This window comes from Globicephala melas, chromosome 8, assembly GCF_963455315.2.
Source record: "Globicephala melas chromosome 8, mGloMel1.2, whole genome shotgun sequence".
Lineage (NCBI taxonomy): Eukaryota > Metazoa > Chordata > Mammalia > Artiodactyla > Delphinidae > Globicephala > Globicephala melas.
The window spans coordinates 12781751-12808397 of record NC_083321.1 but is presented as its reverse complement, the minus strand read 5'-3'; the positions used below and the strand labels follow the sequence as shown (position 1 = coordinate 12808397).

The following is a 26647-nucleotide window of genomic DNA, read 5'->3' as shown; positions in this document are numbered from 1 at the left end:
GAACTTTTAAGCAAAAATTCACTGGTCAAATTAAGAACCAGAATAATGACAAAAATAATAAATATGTTTTGGACTAAATGAGGGAAAAGGGCACTGGGTTGAGGCTACAATTAGAGATTTCTTTCAGAGCCAGGCCACACCCGCTAATGACTAAAATATTTGATTACCTTAATTACCCTGGCTGCACAACAAGAAGTGCTGGTGGTCATGAAATTCCAGAATATTAAAAACTCAGCCACATTTTCATTATAGCATTCTCTACTGTGTTGAAGTCAAGACAGCAAAAGACTGCCAACAGCATTTCCACTTTAACTTTCTGGTAAGACAGAAAGAAAAATTAACATTGGAGCCAAATTCTCCATTTTTAAATATGGTAAATTCTTCGAGGAAAAAGTATCTGTGGGTATAAGAAACTGAAAACATTTCTGTATACCTTATTAGAAAATATGCATTTATGCTTTGCTTAAAAGGTATTAAAAAAACACCTCAAGCTAATAATCTTAAATGTTTACCTGTTACTACCTTTCAAGCAGTTAGGAAAGAAGAAAAGTGAAATAAAAGCTGAAGCACTTACTGAAGGGACATTAAATGACTGGCATATTGAGCAACAATGACATCCAAGAAATGGACCTTAAAAAAAATTCTTTTTTGGTACGTGTAATTAATAATTACCAAAATAATGTTGGTTTTGAATCCAAAACTCACTTCTGTGTAAATGAACCTACTCTAAACAATGACAAAAACAGTCACAAATGCACCATAAAAAATACAAAATAGCTTGCCTATCTGGCTTTTGATTTTATTTTTTAAATATTTTGAGGCCTCTTTGATACTCTTTAGCTCACCATCATCTCATCTTATTAGGCACGCTATAAAATACTTTAAGCTGAATATAGCATTTATCATCCTTCCCTCTCAGCTGTTAAAGGACTAGCTTGTTCCAAATATGGCATTATCTTTTCAAAGTTCTAGAGTTTAGGCATGACATAATTCTTCTAACGAATTATCTGCCTTGTCATGACTGACAAGCATGACTTAAACGGAGATAAACAGGCTAATGAAAAACATTCTGGTCTGATTTTCAATTGCTAATTTATAAGGGGAGAAAAATAAAGCTTATAGCTTTAAAATGGGAAAGCCATGTAAAACTATCTTCTCTTTGAAGTCAGGCAGTGGGGTTTTTGCTAACTAGATAGGTAACCCCCACCTGAGGGAAGAGGCAGAGGGCACCTGCCCAGGATGCTGTAGAAGGGATTCCTCCACTGGGTAGAAAATTCCCCTGCATGACCTCTAAGGTCTTTTCCTAACCTCAGAAACTGATACTTGGTTTCTGAAAAGTAGAGGCATGGCAAATGTGATGTGTGGGCAGAGACAGCAGAACCGTCCTGGAAAATGAGAAGATCTGGGATGGCATCCTGCTTCTGCTTCTATGTGAACTTAAGTAACACATTTCACTTCCCTCATTTGGAAAATGAAAGGTTTAGAGAAGAAAATGAAGGTCCTAACATTCGGAGCCTATGGCTTCTTCCTATGCCTGCCTTGGCCACCCACCACCTTCCCACTACTGCACCTTACCATAATTAGGCAGCTTTTTAAAGCATCTAATTAATGGAACACAGAAACTTTAACTTTCTATTTCTGGCTTGTTGCAAATGTGCAACAGCATTTTACCAAGGAGTAGTTAATGCCACACAGTTCTTGATATACTGGCTTTTCTTTGAACCCCAGTGACAGTTACACAGTGACAAGTTGTAAGCAAGGAGGTTGTTACCATGGGGACCCACGAGGATTCCTGGGGGTGGATCCAGCAGGCTTTTTTTTCTTTTGGTCAGAGCATTTTTTTAATTTTTGGCTGCGTTGGGTCTTTGTTGCTGTGCGCGGGCTTTCTCTAGTTGCAGCGAGTGGGGGCTACTCTTCGTTGCGGTGCACGGGCTTCTCATTGCGATGGCTTCTCTTGTTGCAGAGCATGGGCTCTAGGCGCCTGGGCTTCAGGAGTTGTGGCTCGTGGGCTCTAGGGCACAGGCTCAGTAGTTGTGACGCATGGGTTTATTTGCTCCGTGGCATGTGGGATCTTCGCGGACCAGGGCTTGAACCCATGTCCCCTGAATTGGCAGGAGGATTCTTAACCATTGCGCCACCAGGGAAGCCCGGTCAGAGCATTTTTTGATGGTCTGCATCTAGCAATCCAGAAAGCCTGATCTAATTTTTCTTCAGCAAGCTGCCTTCAAGAAATATAGCAGGTCCAAAAGGGTTATTTTTAAGTAGTTTCCCAATCCCAGCACCACAATCTATAACCCACATTAGTTCAGTAGTTTGCAAGCTTAAAAAAAAAAAAAAAAAGGACTTGTAAATGCATCACACAGAGGCTATTAAACAAAAATGGCATATGATAAAAACAATATAATAAACCTGGTGTCTTTCCATGATTATTTCCCATATAGTATACAATTCTGAAGAAATATTAACTGTTTTAGTGACTCTCTTGCAAGAGTTAAATGTATTCAAGTTTTAATCTCCCTATTCATAAAAACAATTAAATAAATACAGCTCAATAAAGTTTCAGTGACCTACGTATGCTTCCATATCTTTCCAGATCATGATACAGCATAAATTATATTCAGTATTTTCCTATCAAGACTTCAAAGTTCTCCAAAGCAAGTTTCTACTCAAGAAATTTCAGCTTCCCTACATGATTATGTCAGAAACATATCACACAAAATAATTATAATAAATAAAACTGATTATAAAATAAATCACACTGATTAGACCAGAACAGAGTTTAAATTGCAAGTCTTGCCTCCAAAATTGCTGTGTATGGACAAAGGGGATGTAATTCAGGGAGATGAACTGTCACTCCCAGCTAAATGTGTGCTGGCGCTCAGCTCCCCTGAGACCCATTCTGTTAGAAGATACCTTAAGAAAACAGATCATTTACAAGTCTAATCTGTGGATCTGGTTTGTTAAGAGAAGTGGAGCAGTCAGAATTCAAAAGAAAACATTCCTCTATGTCTTACTTAGCCCAGAGCAAAGTTACACCAGACAAATTAACATTAATAAATAAAAATAGAACTTGATTTCACAGTAATAATCTAAAACTTCAGCTTTCCTAGGCCTGATAACAACAATATCTTGAGAGCTAGAAAGCAGCTGGAACAAAGCTCAAGAAGTGTCTCTGTGCTCATAAAAATCTTCCCCTGATCTCAAACTAATAATTACTGAAAACCCTAAATATAAATGCCACTAAGATAAAACGTGTTGAAACCAGATTCATAACTGTACTATAAAAGTAAAACACAAGTCTAAAGAGAAAAAAAAAAGGACCTAAGGAGACAAGATATACTGTCAGCTAAAGGTAACAACAGACATCAAGATATTCCACAGAGGGACTTCCCTGGTGGCGCAGTGGTTAAGAATCCGCCTGCCAACGCAGGGGACACAGGTTCGAGCCCTGGTCTGGGAAGATCCCACATGCCGTGGAGCAACTAAACCCATGTGCCACAACTACTGAGCTGCGCTCTAGAGCCCGCGAGCCACAACTACTGAAGCTCATGCACCTAGAACCTGTGCTCCACAACAAGAGAAGCCACTGCAATGAGAAGCCCTCGCACCTCAAAGAAGAGTAGCCCCCCTCTCGGCAACTAGAGAAAGCCCTCGTGAAGCATCGAAGACCCAACACAGCCAAAAATAAACAAACAGACAAACAGATAGATAAATAGATAAAAAAAAAAGAGAGCGAGAAACTTCTCCTTCCAAAGCAGGGGCTGCATGTTCTATTCCTAACTCTGGTTGGGGAGCTAAGATCCCACATGCCTCAAGGCCAAAAAAACAAAACAGAAGCAATATTGTAACAAATTCAATGAAAACTTTAAAATTGGTCCACATCAAAAAAAAGATATTCCATAGAAATATTGTATCTGGTTTTCATATATTTACTCACCTAAGCTTTCCTGTAGCAGGTCCCAAAGAGTTATTTTTAAGTAGTTTTCCAATCCCATCACCACAATCTATAACCCAAATTAGTTCAGTAAAGAAGTTTGCAAGCTTAAAAAAAAAAAATTGGACTTGTAAATGCATGCAGACGCTATTAAACAAAAACGGCATATGATAAAAATCATAATGATATAATAAATATGGTGTCTTTTCATGATTATTTCCCATAAACTTTAAATAGGAAGTGCAGAGGACAAGCCCCGAGCATAGTTTTGTCACTTTAGTTTAATATTAGACAATCTAAGAGACTCAGGGCACAGGACATGAGAAGAGGCAAACTCTTGGGTGCTTTATTTGTTTTTACTACTGGTTTACAATTTCCTTGATTTTATTTTTAAATGCATGTCTTGGCCCAGAAAAGCAAGAGAGCATAGACTGCCAGTAGTATCAGATTCTCCTTTTCTTATTTTCTGGAGCTACAGAAAACAGAGCCAGAATCAGGGTTGTCTAGGAGCCTTCTGATTTTGTCCAGGCAACATACAATATGAGGTTTTAAGATACATGAAGGCTTTTACAGTACAAATCTTAGCCAACTTAATGTCTTTGAATGGAAAGCTGCTTACATTTTATTCCCCAGAAAACTGCTTGGAGCTTTAAAGTACTGATTATTTTCAAAAGACAATGATTTGAAGAAATGGATTCACAGAATTTCAACTTTAAAAGTTTTCTTCCTATTCCTAGCCCTTAGTACTGAACTGTCTCAAAACAAAAAATTAAGTGCCACTCAACATATAGTACTCAACAAATATTTATCAATTACTTACTTTGTGCAAGGGCCCCATACCAGTAAACACTGTGGACTGTAAAAACATATAACTTCTTCCATGAACAGCCCTTGGGTCAATACTATACACACACTACAGTACAGTACAAAGGCATAACATTGTTTAGGTTTATTTTCTCAACAATTTGACCTCCCATGTAAAATAACGACTTCCAGCTTTTTCTACCCTGCAAATCTATTCCTTCCTAGTAGTATACAAATCCACATTTCTTTTTAATTCCTGTTTTAATATTACAGAGAAATTTTACATTTCTCTGGAATACAGTCTTTCAACTTAACAGAAACCAAATGATCACAAGAAGAAAAAAAATCAAATTAGAAGCATTAAACTGTCCTTCTCAGAGCTTCCCTCTCTCCCTCATTAACATTTCTCAAAGAGAAAAACACCACTGTGATGCTCCTATTACAGATCATTCATGAAGTTACTAACTGAGCTGAGACCAGACAGACTCCATCAACTGGGCACACAGCCATTCACCATTACCCTTTGTTTAAAGTCTCAACTGCCGTTCAACCCACATTATTGTGTTCCACTCAAGTCCATCAACTTTTTTTTAAGAGGAAACAATCAGGAAACAAGCAAATGTGCTACTTTAGAAATGAAGAAAGGACCTAATTCACATGCCTCACAAAATTCTTTATAAATGATGGCTCGCTTTAAATTTCCTACCTGAAATAGTATTATTACTTTATTATCAGTCTTACATGCCTAAAAATAACTAGTTGTACACAGATAATCATTAGAAACTTGTTTTAAAAAAAACCCAACCCTCATTCTTGAGCTGGCAAAGCACCAGAGAGAAGCACTCTGTGCACCAAAAGGGAGAACACAGATGAATGTCTACACTACAGATGGAGAAGCCAAAACCCCAAGCAGCCTAAGCCTGAGGGTGAGGAGGCTGCTGGGGGAAAAGGGCAATCTTCCAAAGAGCCATGATCCCAGGCTTGACTGTTCTAAAATTCAAATCAATTTAAGAAATGTTGGGCAGAGTTCTGCACTAAGCATTTTATTAAAAGCTCTTTTGGTTTTAATTAAGAGAACTTCCTCCAAACTAGCTTAAGCAAAAAAAAAAAAAAAAAAAAAATGGCATTAATTGAAAAGATACTGGAGTATCTCATGGAACCCAAAGGCAGAAAGTACAACAGGGCCACACCTGCAAAGCCTTTCTGCACCCAGGCTTCTATTCTGCATGTGCTTCTAGTCTGCCTCTCTCTCCAGAGCTACATTTCTCATCAATGCTTCTTCCTGGATAAATGTACTTAATTCTCCCTCCCTGCAGACTGACCTTCACTGCTTCCACATGTATTAAGCCTGAACTTGGCTGCGCCCCAGGATCTGAGTCTATATGTTTCAAGTTCTCTGAATAGAGGTGATCTGTTTGTTCCCTAAAGACACGATTCTCAGTTCCAATCTCAAATACCTAGAAGAAACTGATGTGCCCAGCTTGGGCCATGGCCCACTGAACTGTTACAAGAAGGGCTAGATCACAGAGTATAATTAGGGTAGGGACTGCATGCCTGACTCCTTAAAAGATATATAATACACTAAATAAGCAATAAGGCAATCTCCATCCTCAAGAAAACCTTAAAATCTCACTGAAATGAAAAAAAAATCTTAACACTAAATAACATCCTATGATACAGTATTAGAATGAATGGACATGAAAAGCTTCATGACAAAGATTAGCTAGGCACTAAATGACAAACAGAAATTGAACCATGAGCAGGGAAGGGCTGAAGAACACAAAATGCAATGCCTGCTCCTCTTGCTCTGGCCATAAATCTAAGAATTATGGACCTAAGGAATACATAGTCTTTTTACCACATAAACAGCTTCCAGTGAAATATCCTAGTTGGAAGCCTGCTACAAGGTTTAAAATGACTATATAACCACAAAGCAGTACTGTTTCAATGTGCAAGAATAACCAGCTCGCTGATGAATGTCAGTCATACATTTTCAAGGTGCTTGTCATCACCACCCTGACTTCCTTTCACTCCCTGGACCCCCTAAGACTCTTGATCAGACAGCAGCGTTCAGAATCAGGCAGGCAGCCAGCAGGGACAGCAAAGGTGTTTCTCCCTGGTAATATCCTACCCAACCTAGCATGGTTAAGTTAGCAACATCATGCAGACAACTCATGCAAGAGAGAAACACCAGCTAAACTATGTAATAGTAGGTGGCGGGGGGGGGGGGGGGACCGGACTGGAGCAGAAAAGAATGTTTCCCACACACAAAAGCTACAAGCACAAAAAAACTGGGAAAAGCCTACAGTAAATTATCTGTACAAAACAGAAACTAGCAAAAACTGAACAGATGTCCAAATAATACTGGGTTAAAAAAGACAGTCTACTCACAGTAGACAATTAGTTACCCCACATTATCACCAAAATATCACACATTCCCACAGACTCTGCAAGAGCTTGCTTCAATCTCACAGGAAACAAAAAGGTAAAAAGAACAATGAGAAAGTGGTGACAGTTTCTAATTTAGTGATTCCTTTGCTAAAAAGTAGCAATGTTATGTAAATGAAAACTACTGACCTATCAAAATTAAAAGTATAACACTATAAAATTAAACGGCTTTAGAACCAAAAATCTTCATTTTGTATAATCCCCAAACTAAAGACGTTTCCCAATTTGGGAACATAATTTCAGTGGAGTTTCAACATGGCGGGGGAGGGGGGGCGGGGGGGGCGGGAGTGATTTTAACTCCGTTGCCAAAGCTGAACATAGCTATGGAGGTCATAAAGTTAGTGAACAGTTCTTTCTAAAGCTACACTCCTAACCTGTGAACACATCCCCAAAGTAGCATATTAAAATCAATTAAGTGAGATCTCACTGCAGCCTCTAAACCAGAACTCACCATTCCTCTTCATATTTGCTGCCAAATTTTCTAAGTGGAGGAAAAGAAAAATCAAAACGTTACAATCCATAAGCTGTTCTGAAAGTGAGTCCATTTCTTGTAAAGCGGGGAAAAGGTTGGCTGACTGAGGGTCACATCAGAACTTCACAAAGCTCTAAGAGTTAAAATGCTTTAAATCATTTATTAAGATATTTTATACTCAGTCTCCCCTAACTAGGCTTTCTTATCTCTTGAGCACAAAGTCTAATTTTAATGTAACTTTTATGAATTTCATGTTCTCTGTATAAAAATTTAAAAACAATGGCAAGTATGAAGAAAAAAAAGTTGCTCATGCCCCAATGCTCAGAGAAAATTTTGGTATTTATCCTTCTAGCCTGTGAGATAACGTTTTTAGAAGAATTAAAGATTTCCTTAGCAGAAAGAATGTGTTAATAAGTCAATGTGCAGTTTATGATGAATATAAAACATTCTTGAAATTTTTTACAGGTCTGGAACTCAAAGAAGTTAAAAATAAACAAATTTATGCTCGTGGCTTCCATAGCATAGCAGAGGTTAAAAAAGTAACTACAGAACACAGGAATTCCCTGGCGGTCCAGTGGTTAAGACTTGGCGCTTTCACTGCAGCGGGCCCGGTTCGAACCCTGGCTGGGGAGCTAATATCCCGCAAGCTGCGTGGTGAGGCCAAAAGAAACCAAACCAAAACGAAAAGAACCCTACAGAACAGCTATGCTGATTAATTCTGTAAGGAAACCAGTACTTCAAGGAGATTCTAAAGCCAATTTCATGACAAGGACAAGTTACAATTACAAAGATCTCATCAAGAAAACTGTCTTTATCAAATTACAAAGCTCAGATAAAGATTCTTGATACAATATAGTTTACAAAGCAAATAGCTAAAACTGATTAACTCTTTCATCTACATTACAACTCTAAATATTAGAGCCCACCCTCTCTCCAAGCCTAAAACTAGTTACCTATAACTAGGAAGAGACCTAGGTATCCCTACAGTAAATCCAATAATACATTCATCTGTATTTTTCAGTTTCCTATGAACATCGAAGACTCCCTATCAACAAACTCCCACGTGAAGTGTAGACAGTGAAGATGAAATCTAGGAAACCACATTACCTGAGCATTCCACAGGGATCAACGAGCTTAAAGGTTCTATGGGAAAGGACACTCTTCATAGCAAAACAATTCAGATGCACGAACTGGACTTCAGGAAACAATCTTATCCCTAAGCCACAATGGACAAAGGAAAATGCAAAACAAAATACACCTAAAAGGGGAAAGGAAAGGAACACTGACAGTAGCTACTGTCTATGTATGGCACTGCTACTCATTTTAACAGTGTCTCTGATTTGGTTGAACTGCATTACTGACCCAAGAGATAAGTAGCAGGCCCATTTTTACGGATGAAAAAAGGAAATAGCATTATCAACACTGTGCCTGGCACCATTCAGTGCCTAGCTTAAGTTATCTCAATTAATTCTCACATTACATTCCAAGTTGGTTATCTCCATTTTAAAGATGGGAAAAAAGACTCAGAAATGTTAAGGTCACTCAGTGATATTACCAATTTTTAAGACCAAAGGTTGGAGTTGTCAAACTTACCCTCCCAAGCAATGCCTATAAACCCCAGTCAAGTCACATCATTCTTTCAAACCACAGGTTTCAAAACAATTTTAAGAACTCGAAAATCCTAGAATCAACTCTCAATTATGGGAAGACTAATTCTGTAGGTTTTGTTCAAAATTTCTTGTTTTGGAATATAGCCAATATTTAATAATAACTATAAATGGGGTATAACCTTTAAAAAAATTGTGAACCACTATGTCGTACACCTGAAACTTATATAATTTTGTGAATCAACTATACCCCAATAAAAAAATTAGCATAAAAATTTTTCTTGTTTCTATTTTACTTGCTCTTTGACCATTTCAGAATGCCACAGCACAGTGTGCAGGTAAATACAGGATTATATTAATAGCAACCAACTAGCAGAATCTGTGTAAGTTCCACTCAGAAAGCCTACATAGAAAGTTAATTCTTGTTTCAGACGTATAGTGAGGGGCTTCCCTGGTGGCGCAGTGGTTGAGAGTCTGCCTGCCGATGCAGGGAACGCGGGTTCGTGGCTAGGCCCATGAGCCATGGCCGCTGAGCCTGCGTGTCCTGAGTCTGTGCTCTGCAACGGGAGAGGCCACAACAGTGAGAGGCCCGCGTACCGCAAAAAAAAAAAAAAAAAAAAAAAAAAAGTATAGTGAAATACTTGAACTTCCATGATACATTCTACTTTTAATTACCAAAAATAATCAAGAACCAAGGAATAATTCTGGACAAAAGAATGGTTCACGTTGTTTGAAAAAGAGGTATACAGGGACTTCCCTGGTGGCACAGTGGTTAAGAATCCGCCTGCCAATGCAGGGGACACGGGTTCGATCCCTGATCCAGGAAGATCTCACATGCCGCGGAGCAACTACACCTGTGTACCACAACTACTGAAGCCTGCGCGCCACAATGAGAGAAGCCACCTCACCACGAGAAGCCCATGCAACCGCAACAAAGAGTAGCTCCCACTCGCCGCAACTAGAGAAAGCCTGCATGCAGCAACGAAAACCCAACGTAGCAAAAAAAAAAAGAAAGAAAGAGAGGTATATAAATCCTCCCTAACACTAAAATAAAATCCCATGTGCTAAGTACTGTGAGGCCTGTAATACAGTAAGTCCCCTACGTACGAACCTTCAAGTTGCGAACTTTCAAAGATGCAAACGTGCCCCTGTATGCCAGCTGTTGTACTCTACCACTGTACTCTTCAAGGTGCTGTACTGAAAGATTAAAAATGTTCTTTGTGTTTGTTTTTTATGCATTGTGTGAAAAGTATTATAAACCTATTACAGTACAGTACTGTATAGCCGATTGTGTTAGCTGGGTACCTAGGGTAACTTTGTTAGACTTACGACCAGACTGGACTTACGAATACGCTCTCAGAATGGAACTCGTTCGTATGTAGGGAATTTACTATACTTGTTTGGGACAAAAGGGTTAACCAAATAAAACTTTCAGTTCATCCCATGTCCCAAGGATTAATATTAAACTCCCTTTATTACTTACTGGGGAGGAGGAAAATGGGAGTTGGAGGCTAGGTCCAAAAAGCAAAGAGAAGGAAAGTAGACAATCAAGCAGCTCAAAATCAGTTATGAACCTCCAAAAAATTAAGTAAAAGCTCACCTTAAGAAGATCGCCTTGAGGGGCTTCCCTGGTGGCGCAGTAGTTGAGAATCTGCCTGCCAATGCAGGGGACACGGGTTCAATCCCTGGTCCGGGAAGATCCCACATGCCCGAAGCAACTAGGCCTATGTGCCACAACTACTGAGCCTGTGCACCACAACTACTGAGCCCATGTGCTGCAACTACTAAAGCCCACGTGCCTAGAGCCCGTGCTCCCCAAGAGAAGCCCACGCACCACAATGAAGAGTAGCCTCCGCTCGCCCCAACTAGAGAAAACCCACATGCAGCAACAAAGACCCAACACAGCCAAAAGTAAATAAATAAAATAAATAAATTTATAAAAAAAAAGAGAAGAAAGCCTTTCATGCATGAGAATACTCTGAATATACTGAAACAAACTGGGAGGCTTATGATAACCTTCAAAATGCTCTTACCCTCAAAGTATTCGTTATTAATTCTAAGCAGGCCATTAAATGCCAGGTTTATAAACTTTATACAATATGGAATACCTGGATATCATTCCACCCCTCTAACAAAAAATATATTAATTATACAGCAAAAGCTGTATAATACTCATATATTATTATACAGCAAAAGCAGAAACTTGCCTATACCTTCTCTTTATGTGACACTTCTTCCGTACATAATCTGTATTTTGAAAATGACTAGAAATTATCATTAGATTAGAATAGAAATGATGCTGTTAACCGTGATCTGCGTTACTGTTACATACTTTTTTTTTTTTTTTTTTTTTTGCGGTATGTGGGCCTCTCACTGTTGTGGCCTATCCCGTTGCGGAGCACAGGCTCCGGACACGCAGGCTCAGCGGCCATGGCTCACGGGCCTAGCCACTCCACGGCATGTGGGATCTTCCCAGACCAGGGCACGAACCCGCGTCCCCTGCATCAGCAGGCAGACTTTCAACCACTGTGCCACCAGGGAAGCCCTGTTACATAGTTTGAAGCACACTGATACGTTTGAATTTTTCCAGAGATTTGAGCATGTCAGTGGACATCCCCCAGTAATTGGCAATCCACATGAAGAGCATGAATTCTAAACCAATTCAAGAGCCTTTATGGAGCACCAAGAGAGGGCAAGATACCAAGATGAAAGAGTCATCCCTGACCTCAATAAGGAGAGAAATTCAACCACAGAAAGGAACGAAGTCCTGATACGTGCCACACGTGGACAAACCATGAAAACACTAAGTTTTTCACTAAGTGAAATACGCCAGACACAAAAGGACAAATATGATTCCAATTACATGAAATATCCAGAATAGGCAAATTCACAGGGACAGACAGCAGACCAGAGGTTACCAGGGGCTAGGAGGAGGGAGCAATGGATGGTTATTACTTAATGGTTACAGAGTTTCTGTTTAGGGTGAAGAAAACTTCAATTTTCCAAACAGAGGAGTGGTGATGACTACACAACACTGTGAACATACTTAATGACACTGAATTGTACTTTTTTTTTCCTTTGTACTCTTAAAAATGGTTAAAATGGGGGAGTTCCTTGGTGGCCTCGTGGTTAGGATTCCAGGCTTTCACTGTCATGGCCCGGGTTCAATCCCTGGTTGGGGGAACTGAGATCCTGCAAGCCAAGCAGCATGGCACAGCCAAACAAACAAACAATAAAAAGGGTTAAAATGACCTTAACCTAAAACTATAAAACTCCTAGAAGCTTAACAGAGTATAAGCTTCAGGGCACTGGACTAAGCAGTGGTTTCTTGGATAAGGCACCAAAAGCAAAAACAGACAAAGGAGACTCCATCAAACTTAAAATTCTGTACATCAAAGGACACAACAGAGTGAAATGGCATGGGAGAAACTATGTGTAAATCATATATATCTATTAAGGGGTTAATATTCAGAATATTTAAAGTACCACAACTCACAAGAACGACAACAACAAAAATCTGATTTTTAAAAATGGGCAAAGGGGGCTTCCCTGGTGGTGCTAAGAATCCGCCTGCCAATGCAGCGGTCACAGGTTCGAGCCCTGGTCCAGGAAGATTCCACATGCCGCTGAGCAACTAAGCTCGTGCGCCACAACTACTGAGCCTGTGCTCTAGAGCCTGCAAGCCACAACTACTGAGCCCACGTACCACAATTACTGAAGCCCGTACACCTAGAGGCCATGCTCCGCAACAAGAGAAGCCACCGCAATGAGAAGCCCGCGCACTGCAACAAAGAGTAGCCCCCGCTCACCGCAACTAGAGAAAGCCGGTGCACAGCAGCAAAGACCCAATGCAGCCCCACCAAAAAAAAAATTAAAAATGGGCAAAAGACTTCTATAGGCATTTCTGCAAAGCTGACATACAAATGGCCATCAAGCATATGAAAAAATGTTCAACATCGTTAGTCAGAGAAATGCAGATCAAAACCACGAGAGATCACCTCACACCCATTAGGACCGTTACTATTAAAGAAGAAGAAAAGGGAATTCCATGGCAGTCCAGTGGTTAGGACTCCGAGTTTCCACTGCAGGGGGTATGGGTTTGATCCCTGGTTGGGGAACAAAGATCCTGCATGTCACGTGGCGCGGCCAAAAAAAAAAACAGAAGAAGAAACAAACAAAACGAATGTTGGTGAGGATGTGGAGATATTAGAATCCTTGTGCACTGTTGGTGGTGTTGTGAAATAGTAGGATCATTATGGAAAACAGTATGGAGGTTCCTCAAAAAATTAAAAATAGAACCACCATATGATCCATCAATTCACTTCTGAATATTATCCAAAAGAACTGAAAGAAGGGGGACTTCCTTGGTGGTCCAGCAGTTAAGACTCCACGCTTCCAATGCAGAGGGGCCCGGGTTCGATCCCTGGTCAGGGAACTAGATCCCACATGCATGCTGCAACTAAAGATCCGCACACTACAACTAAGACCTGGAGCAGCCTAATTAAATAAATACTAAAAAAAAGAAAGAAGAATTGAAAGAAGGGTCTCAAAGAGATATCTGCACACCCATATTCATAGCAGCACTAGTCACAATGGTCAAAAGGTACAAACAACTTGTGTTCATCAACAGATAAATGGATAAACAAAATGTGGTATATACATACAATATAATATTATTCAGCCTTTTAAAGGAAAGAAATCCTGTCACATGCTACAACATGGATGAACCTTAAAGATACAGTAAGTGAAATGAGCCAGTCACAAAAAGCCAAATACTGTTGTGAATCCACTCATACCTGAAAGTAGTCAAATTCATAGAAGCAGTAAGTAGAATGGTAGTTATGAGAGGCTGGGGTGGGAGGAAGGAGAAAATGGGAGTTGTTTAATGGGTATAGAGTTTCAGATTTAGAAGATGAAAAGGTTCTGGAGATCTGTTTCCCATTAATATGAATGTACTTAATGCTACAAAACTATACACTCAAAAATAATTAAGATGCTAAATTTTAGGTTATGTGTTTTTTACATTAAAAAATGTAAATATTAAAAAATGGTTAAAATAGAAAATTGTTATATATATTTTACCACAATTTTTTAAAATTAATAATGCAATATACCAAAAACCGTTGAAGTGCATGGTATGTGAATTATATCTCAATAAAGCTGTTAAAAAAAAAGGCAGAGGACACAGAGTTTCACCAAATCCAGTGAGCTTCACTCACTGGTTTACAGAAAACAGAGCAATTTGTTGGAAGTACCCAAAGCCTTGAGCAGAGGAGCCTGTGCTCCTACTTCCTCCAACTTCTTCACCCTGGCCTCCAGGTGACAGCTCTTCTCTTTCCCTTTCCAAGGCACACCACCACCACCTTGTAACTTTCCAGTTCCTTATTACATCTGGCCTCACAGGAAAATTAAGTTAAAGAAGCTGCAGTGGCAGTCACAGGAGGGGGCATGGAATTCACGACTCACACTCCACGTTTAGCAGCAGAGCCCAAATATTTAAAAAAAAAAAAAAATCACACAGTAGACGTACAATAAACGTTAGGTCTCTGCCCTTCCTCTCCTCTTCTTCAAGCCCAGCATGTTTAAAACAGCAAATTCTCTGCTCCCATGCTGGGATATCCACTGGCCTAACTCATATGTGCTGGAGCTTAAACACAGGGCATCATTTAAAATGTGGTTGTCAATGCCTATCACCTACTACTAAACTTAAAAACATATCACAAAACTGTAACTAGGATAAGCGTATTTTGTTAAAATAATAAACATTTCTACAGCATATAAAAAGGATAATAAGATAAAGACCACAACTATTAACAATCACCTCTGAGTGGTGGGACTAAAGGTGAGTTTCTCTCTTTTTTCTGGCTTATCTGCATTTTTAATAATGAATCTGTTACTTCTGTAATAACAAAAATAACTGGAAATCTTCAGAAAAATAAATCATTCTGGCTCAAAATTTCACTACCTCTTATACTACAGACACTTTCACACATTACTGCACTGAAGCTGAATTGGCACCATGTGAAACAGACACGATTTCCTCCATTTTGCAGATGAGAATGAGCTGAGGCTCAAAACAGTGACTTGGTCAAAGTTTTATAGCTAGTAACAGACCAAGGATTACAATTCAGGCCTTCAACTCCAAGCCTGGGGCCCTTTCCATTCCTTCACATCTTAAAGGGCAATTTGCATTATTTTTCATGATATTGTATTAAAAAAAAACAAAAACAAAAAAACCCTATGTTGAAACTGTTTTAAGTGCACCTGCTACATAATCTTGGGCAAATAACCTTGGGAGCCTCAGTTTCCTCATCTGAAAAGTGAAGTGGTTGGAAAAGATATTCTATCTCACCAGCTAATCTAGCCTCACCAGCTAATGGATTTTAAGTCTAGATACCATCTGAGGAGAAAATAACCCCGTGGGCAAAAATGAATGGTTGGAGAGAAGTTGAGGCCTATGCTCTGGGCCAAGGGCCATTCTTAATGGAAACAGGTGGTGGACAGTCAAGATGAAAGAACCGCTGGGGAAACCATAAACTTCCAGGTTAAAACAACAGCTGAAAGTTCCTGCTTCGCTTTCCTAACAGCAACGCTTCAATCCTGGCTAACTCATGATTAGAAACCACATACTGTAAGTAAAGCTAGAAGAATATAAAAACACGGGGGGAGGGGAGGGACCTGTAGCAATAGTTTATGCACGCTATGGTAACTGGATAATTTTCCAAGTGGACTCATTAATGTTAAAACAGAAAAAACCCTTGGTGGTTCTCAGAGACGACTCTTCCTCAGCAAGAATTTAAGGAGAAACTGAAAACTGCGTACCACTCTGAGAGATGCCACACTTGTGGAAAAGAGCCAACCCAACACTTGTGGAAAAGGGCCAACCCAACACTTGTGGAAAAGGTGAAAGAATGAAATTAAAACCTCTTCGATCTACAGAGAATCAAAGAAAGCGAAGAGACCTTTCTTAAGGGTGAAGTTCCTATAAACGATTCATCGGGTACCTGTTACCTCTTACACTGCAGACATTATAAAGCACTCCACACTATCGGACACTATTACACAGCCTTCTCCCTCGAAGGTAATAAAACTGCAGCATTAACTTTACTGGCGAGAAAAAGATTCCATTTTGCTAAAGCAGGCTCCGACCAAAATCGCACCACCTTCCCCTCAACTATGAGGATGAGCCTAAATCAAGGAGAAGCTACTTAAGAGCCAGTGCAACCGTCTTAGAGAATTAAAACAACATCCTGCTCCGAGGACCACAACCAAGACACCAGCGGCTTTAAATCCAAAACCAGGTCCTTAGCGAAAAAAGCTCCTCACCGTGCTCTCCGCGTTCCCGGGTGCGAGAATCCAGCCCCGCTACTAGGCCATAACTGGTGAGCACCTGACGTGGGGGGGAGGGCGAGCCAAGGCCCTAGCGGATGTGGGACGAGGAAAGGGGGGCTCTCGAAGCTCCTGAGGAGAAACGCAGCCCTCCAGAGGCGGGGGTCCTGGGGACCCCCCCCAAGGGTAAGCACCAAGAACACGTGGGGCGACAGGAGCAGGGAAGGGGTGTCCGGAGCAGGCAGCCTGTGTCTGGCACGGCGGCCGGAAAAAGGAGGACGGAGCTATCCCTGGGCAGAGAACGGAGCCCTCAGAGCCCGGAGAATGAAGGCAAAGGGCGCGGAGAGAGGAGCAAGGCCACGAGGAGGGCGGGTCTCCCTGGGCGCGGGGGGACGCGCCAGGCCGGCGCGGCGGGACGCGGGTAGGAGATCGCTGACCTGCCTCCGAGGCGCGGGGAACCAGGAACGGGCGCGCCCAAAGGGCCCTGTGACCCGCGGCCGCCCGGACCGGACCCGCCCCGCGGCGCCTCCCTCCTGCCCCTTTCCCTCCCTCGCTCCCTCCCTCCCTCCCACCCGCGGCCCGTTATCCCGCGGCCGCCGCACTCACCAGCGGCTGCACCTGAGCCCGCCGCTGCCTCAGCTGCTGCCTGCGCCTTCGCAGCCGCCGCCTCCTCACTGCTGAGGCCGAGTCCCGGGGGAGCCTCCGCGTCCCGCCGCCGCCGCCGCCGCCGCCGCTGCCGCCGCCCGAGCAGAACACCCCAAAATGGCGGCACTTCCGGCACCTACCACCGGCGGGGAGGGCCGACAAGGAGGGGGAGGGCGGCTTGAGGGAACGTACCACCGTGGTGCGGCCGGCAGCGCCGATCTGAGCGGAGCAATGCTCAGGGGCGGGTCGAGCGCCCGGCGCTGCAGCGCCCTCTCGGGCTGGGGAGTGGAGAAGCAGCTCCGCAGGAGCCCCCGGGGCCTCGGGCGGAACCCTCAGCTCAAGGAGCGGCAAGGGCACATCTCTTTGTCTCGGAGCTCTGCTGGAGGAAGACCCCCGGCCTGAGACCCTGAACTTCTCGGCTCTCCACAGGAGTTCTGGATGAACTAGTGGGCAAGGATCTCTACTTGGCACTGAATATGCGCATAATAAAATATTAGATGAATGAATGAGTGAATGGGATGGTGCTTGGCCAGCGCTGGGCACATGACACACCCTCCTTTCTACCCCAGCAGATAAGCAACAGGATCCAGGCCTTCCTTCTCTGCTGAGATGTGGAATGTAAGTGTATTGCAAGCTTTCAGAGTTAGGGGAATGCTTTCTAGCAGCATGATCAGCTGTGTGAACTCACAACCTTGCAAAAATCCTTGCAGCGCCCGGAAGCTCATAAGGGTTCTGTTAAGAGACTGATGTTCCAGCCCTAACCTGCTTCTCCCCCGACTTAAAAAAAAAAAAAAAAAAATTCAATAACCCAGGTTAGGTCCCTGAAAGACCTCCTTCAGAGTGACCCAGGAATCCCAGGATCTAGGTGGATGCAAACAGTACAGTAGTTCATTCGTTCGTTTAAAAGGTCATTTATTCCACAAGTTCTACACCTTGTGGGACAGTAAAATGCAGATAGAGAAAGGAAACTTACTTCAGGGACCTTTTGGCCCCAAACATACAAATAACTCATGGGTTTGCAAATGATTTCTCTGTAACATCTGGCTTCCCAGAGCAAATAATTCTTCTACCCACAAATACTGATTATACCCAACCTTACCACAAAACAATAAGTGGACTCCCAAGCAGAAGCCTCAAAGGCTTTCCCATGTATTGGAAGCATCTCTTTCCCCCGTGGGGGGAAAAAAACACTAACCACAGTGTTTCTGGTACCATATAAATCTGAACAATTAGCCCCTAAATTGTACACTATCATATTCCTTAGTTGTACGGTGTAGTTTATCATTTTATATACATTTGTAATATTGATATATGATCTTGTTCTTGTTAATAGTTTTATGTGTAATTTACTGAAAACATCTTACATTTATAGACCATTATAGCTTATAGAATGTTGTCACATACATTACCACAACTAATTTTATATTTGTCTCCCAGCTGCTGTAGATGGTAGAAACCTTTTTTTTTTTTTCTGTACGCGGGCCTCTCACCGCTGTGACCTCTTCAGTTGCAGAGCACAGGCTCCGGATGCGCAGGCTCAGCGACCATGGCCCACGGCCCAGCCGCTCCACGGCATGTGGGATCTTCCCAGACCGGGGCACGAACCCGTGTCCCCTGCATCGGCAGGCGGAATCTCAACCACTGCGCCACCAGGGAAGCCCTGGTAGAAACCTTTTAAGCAGAGAATCTGTCCCGTTCTTTTTTGTGCCATAGAATCATCCAGATATCCATGTGGTTCACCTCCTCACCTCCTTCAGGTCTTGACTTAAATGTCACCTTCTCAGTTGGGCCTTCCCTGACCACCCTATTTAAAGTTACACACACATACACCTGTGTTTCCAGTCCCTCTTTGCCACTTTGTTTCTATCCAAAGCACTTATCACCATCTAACATAGTATATTTTGTACTTCATATTTTACATATTTTATTTGTAGTCTTCTCACACCAGAAGGTAAACTCTATGGGGATAGGGATCTTGTCTGTTTTATATTCTCCGGGCCTAAAATAATACCATGTAGGTGCTCAATAAATACTGGGGTTTTTTTGAATTTGATTTCCATATATTGTGAAATGATTACCACAATAAGTTTAATTAACATCCATTATCTCATACAGATACTTTTTTCCCTTGTGATGAGAATCTCAAGATCTACTCTGTTAACAACTTTCAAATATATCGTAAAGCTATGTTAACTATTGTCATCATGTCGTACATTACATCCCTAGTATTTATTTATCTTATAACAATAAGTTTGTACCTTTTGACTACCTTCATCCAACTCCCCAATTCATCAATAAATATTGTTGAATTAATGAATAGACATATCTTGGTGCTGAGTATGAAAAAAGATAATGAATTGTTTAGCATCTAGAAACTTCCTGCAACCTACCATGAGCTAAATGAGAGTGGGGACCACACCTGTCTTCTTATCCTCTTGTCTCTCCAATGCTTTTCACAGTGTCCAGCTCAACAGATATTTCTCAAAGGGCGACCAGTAACCTTCCTGATTTTACCTGCCCCTTGACTTAGGGCCACTCCTTGCAGGGCGCTAGTGTCATTCTTGCATCTAGTTACCAAGGAAGGCCAGAGTCCATTACCCCAGAATCGGGTGGAAGAACAATTACATGAAGAACACAGATTCTTCTAACTTCAAAGGGCTTCCCAATATAGACAAAACACTAAACAGTCCAAATACAAAAAAGCCTGATGTGAGATATAAACGCGTATGAAAAGCTTCCTGCTTCATTTTTTGCCTTCCAAATTGATTAAGATTTGTTTTTAAAAATGTTAACAAGGGTTCAGAGAAGCAAGCCTTTTCCAAGTGCTGGTGGGAGTAAAATTCAGATAGTCTGTTTGGAGGAATTTGAAAGTTTACATATCTTTCTAGGAGCTTTTCTTAAGAAAATAATCAGGATAAGAGCAGGGATGTACTAGTACTTCCCTGGTGGTCCAGTGGTTAAGACTTGGACGCTCCCAATGCAGGGGCATGGGTTCCAACCCTGATCAGGGAACTAAGATCCCACACACCACACCATGCAGCAAAAAAAAAAAAAAAAAAGCAGAGATGTACTGATATATTATGGATCATAACATTGTTGGAATAGCATAAAATCTGATAAAAAAGTATATACTTGATATACTTTATCAAGTATATCAAACACTTGATAAAGTATATGATATAGCCATAGCCTAGAATATTATATATTTTTTCAAATAATGATACAGAAAAATATTTAATTGTGGGCAAATATTCATGACACATGCTTAGTGAATAAAGCAGGTAACAAATTAACAGGTACAGAACAATCCCATTTTTGTTAGAGAATGTGTTCGTTGAAAGAGACAAAACCCAGAAAGAATATTAAAATATTAATAGTGCATCCTCATCATCACTCGGTATTATCAGTCCTTTAATTTTAGTCATTCTGGTAGAAGTGGAGTGATACTTTACTGTGGTTTAAATTTCTCTTTCCAGACTTCCCTGGTGGTGCAGTGGTTAAGAATCCGCCTGCCGATGCAGGGGACACGGGTTTGAGCCCAGATCCGGGAAAATCCCACATGCCACGCCGCAACTAAGCCCATGCGCCACAACTACTGAGCCTGCGCTCTAGAGCCCGCGAGCCACAACTACTGAAGTTCATGCACCTAGAGCTCCTGCTCCACAACAAGAGAAGCCACCGCAATGAGAAGCCTGTGCACCGCATTGAAGAGTAGCCCCCGCTCACTGCAACTACAGAAAGCCGGAGTGCAGCAACAAAGACCCAAAGCAGCCAAAAATAAATAAATAAATAAACTTATATAAAAAAATTGTAGGGGCTTCCCTGGTGGCGCAGTGGTTGAGAGTCCGCCTGCCGATGCAGGGGACGCGGGTTCGCGCCCCGGTCTGGGAAGATCTCACATGCTGCGGAGCGGCTGGGCCCGTAAGCCATGGCCGCTGAGCCTGCGCGTCCAGAGCCTGTGCTCCGCAACAGGAGAGGCCACAACAGTGAGAGGCCCGCGTACAGCAAAAAAAAAAAAAAAAAAAAAAAATTTAATGGAAAAGAAAACTGGAAGAAAAAACAAATGTATTTGTGGTGGTAGGATTATGCTACTTTCCTGTATTTTCCAGTTGTTATGAATATGTATTACTTTTATAAGGAGATAAACCTTTTTAAAAAGCACAAGATGCACGTTTCAGAGTACTATTTAAATATAAATAATCAGCATTACAACTATTTCTCTCACCTATTTGCACGTTGTGGGTTTTATATTTATCATAATATGTTTAATATTAATATATTTTCATAAATAGTGTAGATAACATTGATATATTTCACTCCACACACGCGCACACACACACACACACACACACACACATATACTGATTGCAGTTTGTGCAGGAGGAGGCAGCCATGAATTCAGGCAGATGGGGGATAGGTTGGGAAGGAAGGGCCAGATGAACCCAGGTCCCCTGTTTGTCCAGGATCAGGGCCTCTCCAACAAGCCTCTCTACTTAAAAGCTCAAAGTCCCTTCCAGTCTCTCCTTCAGGGCTCCCCCTACCAGAGAGTCTCCTTGTCATGTCTCCCCTTTGGTGGGCACACCCTCACCTGGGATAACAGTTCCCTCCCTCTGGCCGGTAGTTGGGGAAGGTGTCACAGACCCACTGGCCATTGGCCAGGGCCCCGCCTCCCTCGGTCGGGGTCATAGTTTCACACGCAGGGGTCAGAGACCCCCTCACCTGGAGTCACAGCCCCCTCCCTCGGGAGGGGGGGTCAATGGCACAGGCAGCGATCACAGTTTCACACGCGGCAAACTCACAACCTTGGACCGAGGACGCGCCCTCCCTCGTCAGGGGTCCCAGTTTCCCGCCCGGGAAGCCCTGGTCCCTCCCCCGAGGCCGGCGGCCCCTCCTCCCGAGACATGGTGCCGGTCCCACGGGGCCCAGGCTCTCCCGAAGTGTCCCTGGGGGCCGGGCCCGAGGTCTCGGTGCTCAAGAGGCCCGCGCCGGCCGTGTCGCCTTCGCTGGAGGCCGCGGACGACTCGCAGTCCTCGGCGTCGTCGCTCTTCTGGCCCTCCTCGCGGCCGCCCCCCGCGAGCCCGGGAGTGGGCAGGTCGTCGCTGCGCCGGGCCGGGTAGGGCAGGATGGCGGCCGGCACGTTGCTGGAGGCCGGCCTGGCCCGGGTGCTCTTCTACCCGACGCTGCTGTACACACTGTTCCGCGGGAAGATGCCGGGCCCGGCGCACCGCGACTGGTACAACCGTATCGACAACACGGTGCTGCTGGGCGCGCTGCCGCTGCGGAACATGACTCGTCGGGTGAGCCGGGCCGGGAGGCCGGGCCGCGCCGGGGCTGGGAGCCAGGCGAGCGCCGCCCGGGCCTCGGCGGCCCTTTCTGAGCCCCCTCTTTGCCTCGGCAGCTGGTACAGGACGAGAACGTGCGAGGGCTGATCACCATGAACGAGGAGTATGAGACGAGGTTCCTGTGCAACTCCCCAAAGGTGAGGCGCCGGGGCCCGTGGGCAGAACTGGGGCCGAGGCGCCCCGCCGGCCTCGCCCACCACACAGGGCCTGGCGAGCCGGAGGAGGTTGGGGGAGGGGGTGCTGTAGGTGACCTTGCCGCAGAGACAGGCGTCCCAGGCTTTTTTGCCTCCTCAGGGAGGATCTGGCCCTCTAAGCTTAAATGGCTGCGGCTGGGGGTAGAAATTAATTGTGAAATAAAAACTGATGTGAAAGGCATTTAAAAGTAGAGTTGACAAACTTTGATTATTCCTTTGTGCACAAATGTATTCTTAATGTCGGTAACTCAAATCAGTAACCAGAACTGAAAGGCAACTTTTCTATGGCTTGCTTTCATTCATTTGACACTTACTCAGCACTAAGTATGGATCAGACACTGTTAGATATTCAAGATGAAGGTCCTATAAACTGTAAAAAGAAAAGCTATGGCCAGTCCCTGGTAAATTTATCATAAAACAACCCATTGCAAAAACTGCATAGGGTTCATTTGGTTTTGATTTGAGGGAATTTTATATATATGTTAGAGATGATAGTGGAACTCCAAAGCACTGTCATAAATAAAGTTCAGGCCTAAATCATAACTTTCATTAGATGTGAATGCTTATTTGTGGAACTGTTCATAATGGTTATTAGATGTTGCCCTATCTTTACAGTGTTTGAGTTCTATTAGCACTGCACAATTATTTTCTTGTTTACTGTACTGATAGAGCCTAATGAACATGCCGTTATTTCAACTGTAGATTTTTTTGAAATCTTAAAAAAATTGTGACTCACATTTAAAATATATTGATCAGTGATGGCATACATTTTTAAAGAATGGGTAACAGTTCCTTGGATTTCCCACAGTATTTTGCCACAAGACCTCAGGAGTTATTAGCCAAAATGGTGAATGTTCCTTAACGTGGTCCATCCTGCGAAGCAAGTCACAGAAAGTGCTCGTCTCTGGGTGTGAGGCAATTGACATTTGTGAGCAGCTATCTTATCCCACTAGCCTAATCTCCAAGGCAGTGGTTCTCACATTTTAATATGCCTAAGAATTACCTGGCAGTCTTGTTAAACTAGCAGATTCCTAGGTACAACCCCCAGAGATTCTGACTCAGGAACTTTAGGGTGGGGTCCCAGGAATCTGAACATTTAGCAAGCTCCCTAGGTGTTTCTGACATAATTGATGTATAAGCCCCATGCTGCCAGATTTTGCTGTTTTTTGTTAATTTCATGAGCTGTATAAAATATTGACCCTCGTTCGGAGTCATAAGTTTCTGGTTTGCTAAAGTGATTAATATCAAGAGTAGCTGGAGCCTACCTGAAGTCTTAAGGCAAAATAAAAAAGTTGCCCAGTTTGTCAGAGGCCTTATTTCTCCTGTTTATTCTTTTCTTCCTCCTAAGTGATAATATTGCACTAACAAAAGTAGGTGCATTATTTTAATTTTAAAATAACTGTTTTCTACCACATACCCTCTCAAAAAAAGTGGTAAAAAAGAGGAGGCTTATGGACAGAGAAACAGAAAGTTCTTGCAAAACATAGTAGTCTAGCCTCGCAGCTGGATCATGCGAAAATAGTTACACAGCTTTTGTAGATGAATTTTATACAGCTCGTACTTTGTAGCTAAAGATTCAAATACTTTAGCTTTGGTACTAAAGCTCCTAATGGTACTTTAAGAACACTTTAAATCTTGGACATAATCCTAACTCAGCAGCATTGCTGTTGTGTGATGAAAGACCAGCCATGTAGGTCAGCCATTTTAAAGACATTTCTGAAAGAAGTTTCTTTTTAGGCAAACAGTAAACAGTATATTCACATTGTAGTAAACCGTGAAGCTTCCTTGTTGTTTCGCTGCCTCTTGGGAGCCCATCTTCCTACCATTCACATCAGGCTTTTTTCATTTTCTTTTCTATGCTGGTGGACCTCGTTCCAGGAGTGGAAGAATGCAGGAGTCGAGCAGCTGCGGCTCAGCACGATAGACATGACCGGAGTCCCAACCTTGGCTAACCTCCAGAAAGGAGTCCAGTTTGCTCTCAAGTACCAGTCGCTAGGCCAGTCTGTCTACGTACATTGTAAGGCTGGGCGTTCCAGAAGTGCCACTATGGTGGCAGCATATCTGATTCAGGTAGAAAAGGTCTTTCTGGACCGGTCCCCTTTACAGCAGATCTCCAGTCTACTGGCAGACCTTGCTAGGAGCCATGTTCCCAATTTCAGGCTGTTTGGGAGGTGGAAAGCACCTGAACTTTGCAGACAGGCTGACCTTTGGCTTTCTCACCGGCCAGCTGCGTGACCTTAGGCAAAAGTGGCTTCCCCTCTCCATTGCTCAATTTCCTCAATTTGTGAAGCTTGAATGAGAATGTATGTCAAGCACTGACCTAGAATGAGCACTCAAAAAATGGAGTTACAAAGGATGCTAATACCAGCAAAAGGCTAGAAACACTTGTTATAAACATGTCAGGAAGTCTAGTTCTGTAGATAATAGTGCTGATCACTTGCAGCTCTATAGGACTCACGTTTCTTTAAGTATTTCAGAGTAAAGTTCTGGACATTAATTTCTAGAAACAGTGGCTCCAACAGAATTTTGCCTATCAGTTTGTTATGATCGGCAGGTGGGATGCTTTTAAAAACATTTAGAAGCCAGTACTCTAGTCCATCCTTTCCTGTTACAAACCCCCGGCTCATTTTTGTTACCTGTGAGGCCCCTGCAGAGCATTTACTAAGTAATGTAGATAGTTTAAGGAAAAAGGAAATGTAAAGATAAACAGCCTGGCCTTGTGTTACTGTGGACTGGTGAATATATGATTTAACAATACTAAAGCTTTAGTCATTAGGACTCTGTTTTGCTGGAAACTGGGTGTCAGGAGATATTTTGGGCAAAGTGAGAACTGAACCAGCAGGCTAAAAATCTATACTTTCTTGGTTCTATTGATTTCTAAACCAGTAAGTATCCTGAGGACACAAAGATAGCCCTCCTAGTTAGATTTTAAAAGTACTCTTTTCTAGACATGGTGACAAGTTGCATAGAAACATCAACTGTGTAGTCTTTCCAGGAAACTCTTGTAACCAACAGCCTAGCTCAGAGAGGACATCTAGTAGGCCTATGCCCGCTTGAATTTAGGATCTCAGCTTCATGTGTTCAACCTTCTATTTCCAGGGTTTGGCAGAATAAAAATTAGATAGAAAGACTGATTTGGGTCCCCCCCTTTACCTCCCCCAGCCTATTGCATATAATTGTGGGACTTTGACTGAAGGGGTTAAAGTGCTCTCCCACTTATAATATGTGGGGCATAGCGTTTAACTCCCTGCAAAGTGGAATTTTTAAAAAAATGAAATTCTGAGAGCCCTTTAGCACTTGTTATTGGGTCAAGGACACCTTAACACCTGGTCCTTTCTTTGTCTGATTTCCCAACCCTGCACTTCAGGTGTACAACTGGACTCCAGAGGAGGCCATAAGAGCCATCACCAAAATCCGGTCACACATCTACATCAGACCTGGCCAGCTGGAAGTTCTCAGAGAGTTCCACAGGGTGATCACTGCAGGAGCAGCAAAGAATGAGACTTGTCACACATCGCAGATATGAAGTACATGGATTAGAAAGAACTCAGGACAACCCTGGCTTGCTACAGAATGAGAATGTTTAACAGGACCAAAGGGCCTTAAGCCCAAACTTGACGTAATAGAAATGTGCTAAGTAATGGTTAATTTCACTCCCTGTGTCTTGTTTCGTTTTCTTGAAATAACACTCTTGTGTGACTAGGCAGATTTAGTGTGGCTTCTATTCATGGGGCCTGGGGATATGGGACAGGGATAAGGGTTTATTTCCAAAGGTCAAAGAAATCTGTCGTGCACCTGATGTTGTGCCTAATGATATTTACCCCCATAACTCAAAGACGTTTAACACTAGGAAAAGAGAAGAGAAATACTCA

The 26647-nt window shown here is 42.6% G+C and overlaps 2 protein-coding genes across 4 annotated transcripts in view; one reads left to right on the top strand and one right to left on the bottom strand.

The window, feature by feature from the left end:
• The window catches only part of CELF1 (CUGBP Elav-like family member 1), a 72086-nt gene extending 54719 nt beyond the window's left edge, over window positions 1-17367 (bottom strand). Inside the window, exon 1 of one of the 3 annotated variants that reach the window (XM_060303199.2) lies at window positions 17201-17367. The gene's annotated coding sequence lies outside the window, so the exon portion shown is untranslated. Of the gene's footprint in view, window positions 1-16591; window positions 16678-17031; window positions 17055-17200 lie in introns of those variants that run through there. The other 2 variants (XM_060303201.1, XM_060303200.2) reach the window with 2 other exon arrangements.
• Window positions 17368-22002: 4635 nt separating this feature from the next.
• PTPMT1 (protein tyrosine phosphatase mitochondrial 1) lies at window positions 22003-26481 on the top strand. The gene is given in 4 exon segments (XM_030864426.3): window positions 22003-22536; window positions 22638-22718; window positions 24654-24845; window positions 26143-26481. Coding segments are annotated over 4 exon segments (828 nt in total). The 5' UTR covers window positions 22003-22140; the 3' UTR covers window positions 26302-26481.
• The last annotated feature ends 166 nt before the right edge of the window (window positions 26482-26647 follow it).